The sequence below is a fragment of the Uranotaenia lowii genome, chromosome 1 (genome assembly GCF_029784155.1).
Source record: "Uranotaenia lowii strain MFRU-FL chromosome 1, ASM2978415v1, whole genome shotgun sequence".
NCBI lineage: Eukaryota > Metazoa > Arthropoda > Insecta > Diptera > Culicidae > Uranotaenia > Uranotaenia lowii.
The window spans coordinates 11691115-11699650 of NC_073691.1; the positions used below are offsets into that span (position 1 = coordinate 11691115).

Genomic DNA, 8536 nt, shown 5'->3' on the forward strand with positions numbered 1-8536 from the left:
CCGAATGTTCATAAGGCAGAATGGTCACAAGGCCGAATGGTTATTAGACTGAATGGTCGCAAAACCGAATGGACGATAGGCCGTGGTCGCAAAGCCGAATGGTCGAATGCGGCATTGCATCCATTCGGCCAGATGACTATTCGGCCTATCTACTGATCGGCCTAACATGTAAGAAAGCGATAATATGTCTTATAGGCCTAGCATAAATTCGGCCCAACGACCATTCAGCCTAACAACCGTTCGACCTAGTGACAATTCGGCCTAACGACCTTCTAACATCCATTCGGCCTTACGACTATTTGGCCTCACGACCATTCGGCCTATCGTCCATTCTGCCTTACGTCCATCCGGCCTAACTACCTTCCAGCCTTGCGTCCTTTCGGCCTAACAGCATTCGGCTGGATAACCGTCGCGTCAGCCGAATAACCTATTCGGCCTAGTGGCCTGTTCGGCCAGATAGCCCATTCGGCTTAACGTCCATCGGCTGAATGACCTTCGGCCGAATGGCTTTCGGCCTCATGACTTTCGGCCGAATGACCCAGCCTCCATTTGAAGAACCCTTCAATCAAACAACAACGATTGAATTGCACCCCCGAAAATCCAGAACAAAACAAAGAAACTGATAAAAGGATCGAAGTTGTCGAAGGAGAGGAACATATCCATTTTGGGTCGACGATCGTTCGAAAGTATGAACAAACATCATAAATGAATTATCGACGCTCCCATTTTCACTTTGACCTTCGTACGATTTGCTTGGAGGATCGTTATAAATTTTTATATCACTTGACTGTAGGGTAAGTTTCCCTATTTCTTACTTACGTTCCCTTAAGAAGAAATCGACTCGGTCAATATTTGCAACGACTTGACCTTAGCAAGAACGCATTTCCATATCCTAATTCTTATGGACCATTCAATTTGTTCCCTTCTGTAAACTTCAGCTTACAGCAAGTCGAGTAGTATTTAATGGTTCTTATCGTAAAAACCGGCTTCCGTAGGCGTGTTGCTGTTGTTTGTTTGCCATTCTCGATTCTCGGCTGAATCTTATTTTATTCTATTCTAGAGAAAGAAAACAACGGAACAGAACAAAAAAAACTGCAACGCCAAGATACATATCTGCTCTGAATGATCGAGTGGCTTCGAAAGCGAATTCAGTTGACGTTGGGATTTTCTGTAGAACAAGTGTGTTGGGCCGGATTTTTGATTGATGAGTAGTGCAACCGTTTTGGATATAGGAAAAGGAAGGTGATTCATCGAAAGGTTTGTGAAAGAATCAAATTTGTGAAGCTTGCAAATGTTCTTAAATCGGGAAATTCCAATTCCCATCCCTAAATTTCGATTTCTGTGACAAAGCGTCTAGGAATAGTGAGTTTTTAGGTTTCTCGCTTAAAAACATGAAATTATTTCAAATTTTGTCTCCGAGTGGCTCAGTTATATATTCTAAATTTAGAGAGACTCTCTATACGTACCTATTATTTAAATAAGGTTTTAAATAACTGTTTTTCTGATTAAACTGTTCTTCAGATAAAACATACCGTCAACCAATTCTGACTTTCTGTGATTTTACCTAAAAATTCTGTGATGGTTTTCTGTGATACTATTTCCTTAAATTTCATTGAAAATTCGTGATAAGTTGGGTCTTTTTAACATTTTAGTCGGGAAAAATCAATTAACATTACCAATTTTATCATAGTTTCCTAATTCGAAGTAAGAAATCTTAATTTTATATTGACCAAAAATTATAATTTTGAAAATTCAATCAAAATTTCAAAATCCAGTTAAATCTGTGAATATTTAAAAATTATGTGTACTGTGACACAGATTCTGTGATGAAAATTTGCTCGAAATTCTGTGAAATTTCAGATTTTTCTGTGGCAACCTTGCCGCCAACTGGGGCATCATGCAATACTTTTCAACTTGTATGGCTTCTAAAAACTAAATGTCCACAGATAATCATACCGCATGTACTCCAAAAGTTTTGAGGCTGATGGGACATTAAATTGACGTAGTCAGGAAAATTATTGGTTACACCAGTTATTTTAAATTTACCAAAACATGCGATTTTCACCCTACTGAAAAAGCATAAGGATGTTGCATACATTTAGGGGTAAAAAAATACTACAAAAAATTCTACAATCTAAAATCATAAATATTGATATTTGGAAGGATTAAATTTTAGAACTAACAAATTCAAACCAATCATATTTCGGCGTATGAAAACATGATTCAAAAGGTGAATTTTTGATTTGCATTTTGATGCATTTAGAATCTGAAAAATAAAATATTCATTAAAAATATGGGTAATTGTCCGAAAAATATTTTTAAACCAACAGTGTTGGTAAGGATAATAAAAGCAATATAAAGTTAAGATATCATTATGCCAATCCGTCATACCGGGTATAGTTTTAAACGGCATCGAAAAATATAAGAATTTGTACATCTATTGCTCGATTTTTCAAAAAAAGGGAATTGTATTGGAAATTTTAATAAGGCCAAAAAGGTTTTTGTAATTCTTGTATTTTTTATTTTTGTAATTATTGTAATTTTTGTACTTTTTGTAAATTTTGTAAATTTTGTAAATTTTGTAAATTTTGTAAATTTTGTAAATTTTGTAAATTTTGTAAATTTTGTAAATTTTGTAAATTTTGTAAATTTTGTAAATTTTGTAAATTTTGTAAATTTTGTAAATTTTGTAAATTTTGTAAATTTTGTAAATTTTGTAAATTTTGTAAATTTTGTAAATTTTGTAAATTTTGTAAATTTTGTAAATTTTGTAAATTTTGTAAATTTTGTAAATTTTGTAAATTTTGTAAATTTTGTAAATTTTGTAAATTTTGTAAATTTTGTAAATTTTGTAAATTTTGTAAATTTTGTAAATTTTGTAAATTTTGTAAATTTTGTAAATTTTGTAAATTTTGTAAATTTTGTAAATTTTGTCCTTTAATTTTTTTTTTGTTTTTTTTGTAATTTTTGTAATTTTTATATTTTTTTTGTAAATTTTGTAGCTTTTATCACTTTTTTAATTTTGCATATTTTTTTTTTAATTTTTGAATTTTTTGTAATTTTTGTAATTTTTGTCATTTTTGTCATTTTTGTCATTTTTGTCATTTTTGTCATTTTTGTCATTTTTGTCATTTTTGTCATTTTTGTCATTTTTGTCATTTTTGTCATTTTTGTCATTTTTGTCATTTTTGTCATTTTTGTCATTTTTGTCATTTTTGTCATTTTTGTCATTTTTGTCATTTTTGTCATTTTTGTCATTTTTGTCATTTTTGTCATTTTTGTCATTTTTGTCATTTTTGTCATTTTTGTCATTTTTGTCATTTTTGTCATTTTTGTCATTTTTGTCATTTTTGTCATTTTTGTCATTTTTGTCATTTTTGTCATTTTTGTCATTTTTGTCATTTTTGTCATTTTTGTCATTTTTGTCATTTTTGTCATTTTTGTCATTTTTGTCATTTTTGTCATTTTTGTCATTTTTGTCATTTTTGTCATTTTTGTCATTTTTGTCATTTTTGTCATTTTTGTCATTTTTGTCATTTTTGTCATTTTTGTCATTTTTGTCATTTTTGTCATTTTTGTCATTTTTGTCATTTTTGTCATTTTTGTCATTTTTGTCATTTTTGTCATTTTTGTCATTTTTGTCATTTTTGTCATTTTTGTCATTTTTGTCATTTTTGTCATTTTTGTCATTTTTGTCATTTTTGTCATTCTTTCAATCAGCAGCCCTTCTATGGCGACCGTCAAAAACTGGTTTATCGAGTTTCAAAATAGTCGATGAATCGCCGAATAACTTGGGTTGAAGATAAGCAACAAAATTATATTTAAAAGGTGCATGTATGAGCAAGTTTGTAGTATTCTCGCTTTTGCTCAGTACGAATGGAAAGCCTCACTCAAGTTTAGGGTCGTGAACAAATTGGCCCATTAATGGTAGGAGCCAGTCAAAAGTACAGCAAAAATGCGAGATGTGTATGAAAGTTTTCGTATATTCAGATTCGAATTCCTAACTATTAGTAGTTTTATTCTGTCTGTATAAAACGGGTTAAATCTTACCAATTAAAATTATTAAAATTTATGATACCACGAAAAGAAAGACTTTCTGGATTGATTACCAGTCTTCTTAATTTTTTTAATATTTCTATACTTCCTAAGTCAGATTTTCCTAACACAGAGCTTCGTGTAGTTACTATTCCAATGATCACATTGTAAATACTTCGAAAAAAAAACGAAACGGTCAAATGGCGCGATAAAGTTTGAAGAATCGCGTCTTGCTCATCTTTAAAGCTAAAGTCCAAAAGAGCCGTGCGTTCCAAAGGCTCTCCGTTGGCTCCTCATTCTTTTACTCCAGCTAAATAGCCAGCCAGTCAAACTTCTTCTCCGGACGGCAGTGAAAGTTTTGACACATTATAAATAATTATTACTGGCCCAGTGCCAAACGCGGGTCCAACCGACTTGTTCCTTTGTGGCCATCATCGTCATCATCACGATCTTCACGATGACCATCATCATCGGTTGACCCCTCGTAAATAGGCTCTGGCCCATCATCCGCCGGTAGTTCTACGCTCTTCTAAAAATCTTTATTGCTCACTGCTGCTATTTATGTCTTCCATCCATCTCACTCAACAACTGCGCTTAAGTTTGTCCCTTTTCGTTTCGTTTGCAGGTTTCCCATTCGACGTCCAAAAACGGCGCAACCACTTGGAGGAGAACGTGATCCAGCATCGCTTCGATTCCGGACTGCGGGACCTTTGTTTCCGAAACGCGATCGTTAAAAATTAGCGTCCACTTTTTCGCTGCCTAGCTTTTATTTTAGAAAGCCCACCACTAAACGCAGACCCAAACGGCTGATTAGACGGAGAGTAGAGCATTACAAAAATCAAGGGAAGATTTGCAACAAACCCGGTCTTAAAGTCGGCGGACCACACGATGACGTCAAGATGCAGCAACACAAATGTCAAACTAATGCGACGCAGCCGCGGTCACATTGGGATGCTAATTTTGGTGCTGTTGCTTTTGCTGCCCGAAATGACCGATTCGCAGCAGCAGCAACAGCTCGGAGGACGTCGAAGGAATCGTAACGAGCGATGCCCAAAGGTGAACCGGAACGAGTTTTTATTTTTTGTAATCCTTCATTTCTTCCGAGTTACTTGACATTTTTTTCAAGCTGGGAAAAGGATGACATTTAAGGGTTCAGGAAACTGTTATGAAACGAAAGCTCTCGGTCATACCCATTGTCTCATCCATTATTGAAGTTTTATAAGAGTCTGTAAGAAAGCTTCAAATCTCTGCTAGAAATTAGTTTGAAGGTTTATGGTCCCCTTGAAGATTTCAATAAAACGCTCATATGCTCTTTGGCCGATGACATAGTGAGTGCGATGCGATGCGAATTGGCGGAAAATTTACGGACGCAGCCTACGCGAACTCGAGCGGCGGAACAAATTGACATCTGCTTCGCCGCGTTGAGTATGTCAGGTTTAAGCGATTCACATACATTTTCATCAAATGTGGTTCACCGCATTGAACCGCATTCACCGCATCGCATCGCATCGTATTCACTATGTCATCGGCCTTTCACAGGAAGTTTTGAAGAGGTTTTTACAAAACAACATAGGTAATCTTCTGTATAATGTTACTTTGATAAAGAAATTTCTGGATAATTCAGAAATAATTACCTACTCACAGTATTTTATTGAAACGCCTCTCATTAAATTGTTTTCACTATAATATAGTTGGAAATGATTTCAGATTGTCAATTTCAAAAACTGAGATTCGAATCAAATTTCGGATCTAACCACAAAAAAACTTATTTAATTTTTTGTTTGTTCTAGGTCCGGGCCATGCGAAACTTCGATCTGTCCAGCATGATGGGCTTCTGGTATGTGATCCAGTATTTCGCCTCATCCGAAACCCTTCCGGAGTACTCCTGTATGCACAGTTCCTTCGCCACCTCGGATGGGTTTGTAACGATGAATTTCACCTACTACTTTTCGGACGATCCGTTGAAAACTTTCCAACAGGGAAACATCTCCTGGGTCATTCCGAACTACAGTCAACCAGCTCATTGGATTCACGCCGAGTGGTCTTGTGAGTTCCCTCGAAATTAACCTGTCAACATTTTAATTAATTTCTTAATTGTTCCCCTAACTTCCAGTCGAAGAAGTCTACAATACCTACATCATCGACACCGACTACAAATCGTGGGGCCTAATCATGCACTGTGCCGAGAAGACCAAAACGCAAAAGTACCTCTCGGCGCTGATGATTTCCCGCCAGCCAACCCTAACGCCCAATGTGATTAATTTTCTACGGGAAAAGCTGCCCCGGTACGATATCGATTTGAGTTACATGTTCATGATTCCCCAGGAAAATTGTACCATCAACGAGCAGGACCCGAAGAAGTACTTCAAGTATGAAGCTCTGTAAGGAAGATTAAATTTCATCTCTTTAAAAAAAAAGCAATGGCTTTCACTTAATATTCAAACAGCCTTGTCTGAGTTATCTGGCATCACTTCTAAGTTAATAAAATACCACCCACAGTCTACAGACGCGGATTTCTATTGACACCATCATAATTTGATGCGATAACAGATGATGCGACAAGTTAATCAAAATCGTGTTTCCGTCTTTATTTTCTGCCTTGGACTATGCAAAATTTTCCCATACGTGGAGTAACTGATGATGAGCTTGTAATATATGAAAATCCTGCTGATGCAATCCCGTTCTTGAGGCATCTTGAAGAAAATAAACAAATGGATTGCACCATCCTGCGATGCGATATAACGTTGAGAACTCAAAGCTGTGCGAAAAATAGCCAATTGCTAGGGTGACCATCACTTGTACATCAATATTACGAACCAGTCTAAATTGCTGGCTGCCGAAAAGATAGATGTACCCCATGTATTAACATCAGTACCCCATCATTAACAAGCTTTAGAAAAAAAGGATTCCAGAGAATGCTTGTCTTGTAGAAATAAACACCCACAAATCAGACTCTACTCCAATAATGACCTTCCTTAAAGGTGGAATTATCGGCATAAGATTCTATGCCAGACCGCCATCAAAATGCTTTCTCATTGCTGGCATTGTCCTCCCAGTTCAACCGCATTGCATATGTCTGAAAAAAAAACCAAATAAAACATATTCCATATCCCATATGTATAGTTCATACATTTCAGTTACATAATTAAATGTAGAGGCAATTTAAAATAAATCACTAATTTGCGCTCAAATGTCTCAATTTACACGAGCAAATGATTATGCATTTTGTATTTGTATAAACTTTTGAGCTACTAATTCTTCATCACTTTTAAATTTCAATAGAATGACAAATTTGAAAAAGTAAAGTATGGAAGAGAATATGGTTTTTAGAAATATCTTAAAAATTCGATATAGACTTCTATAACATTCATGAAGTATATTTTATAATCGCTTATATAGAAGAAAACAAGAATATTTCTGCAAACTATATTTATTTGTTCGAAATCATGAATTTGCAACTTTCTTCAACTTAAAAAAAATCTACCCTGTTCGACGGATCAACATATCTCGATCCTTTTTAGAAGTAAAAAAGACTTGAGTCTCTAAGTGTTAAATTGCCTTTGGGCCGTTCAGACACCACGTGGTCAGGAAAATGAGATTTTTGCCCCCTCCGTGGACATTTTGGAAACCTCCGCCCCCCTCTCCTAGATGTCTACGTGGACAGATGCGATTTTTGGTGCCTACCTCTCTTACTACTGTTAGAAAACTTTAGATTTGAATGGTTGATTTTGATAAATTAATAAGAATTTTCTAGTATTGAATAATTTGAAAAATATGGAAATATCTAAACTACAATTGATTTTTAGTGCTCATTCAATAGAGGGAAGCGCTGGGTTGTTTGATTTTTCAGCCACATCTCGTACTCATATATTCAAAAATGTGAGCCTATAATATAGTTTAACTTTAAACTGGAAAACTTTAGTTTGTTAGAAATAAAAAAAAAAAACAAAAAATAAGGAGCGCATATTTGTTTGCGTAATTTAAATAATTTAATGCAGAACATTAAACTCGACTTTATACTTGTAAAATTTGAATATTTAATGTTGCTTTTTATGTATCACTTTTGTATAACGTTACGTTTATTTTTTATGGTAATTTTGGCTATTTTTCGGTCTAGGGATTCAATTAAACGACTTAGCTTTTGAAATGCCCTAAAACAGGGGTTTTCAGATCACTTCCATCTGTACCGTTGAGCCGTCAACACGTACGCCGGAGCATCGTATCGTTGCTGTGTACCTGCAGGAACATTTTTACATTATTTATTTTTTGCTTACCTGTTTTTCAATCAGCACTTTTCAGTGCTAAAATTATTTTCATTTTCTTTTATTCATATTTTCTCTTTTCTTTCCAGCATGGGGAAGTCATCGGCCGGCTCAAGGGCCGGTAGAAAACGGATTGCCGAACCTAATTCAGGTCCATCGCCCAAAAAAGTTGAAATTTCCAATTCATTCGATGTCCTTCATAACATCGGTGATGAGGAAATATTCATATTTAATTCTGA

General features: G+C 35.0%; 1 protein-coding gene across 2 annotated transcripts; it reads left to right on the top strand.

Moving 5' to 3' along the window:
* Window positions 1–1147: 1147 nt before the first annotated feature.
* LOC129739030 (apolipoprotein D) lies at window positions 1148–6553 on the top strand. Of its 2 annotated transcripts, none has more exons than XM_055730404.1 (4): window positions 1148–1257; window positions 4661–5091; window positions 5826–6081; window positions 6149–6553. In XM_055730404.1, exons 2-4 carry the CDS (start codon window positions 4924–4926, stop codon window positions 6418–6420), a joined length of 696 nt encoding a protein of 231 aa, XP_055586379.1. In that variant the 5' UTR covers window positions 1148–1257; window positions 4661–4923; the 3' UTR covers window positions 6421–6553. The 2 variants fall into 2 exon arrangements, with proteins under 2 accessions (XP_055586379.1, XP_055586380.1); XM_055730405.1 differs by having other exon boundaries at window positions 1160–1242.
* The last annotated feature ends 1983 nt before the right edge of the window (window positions 6554–8536 follow it).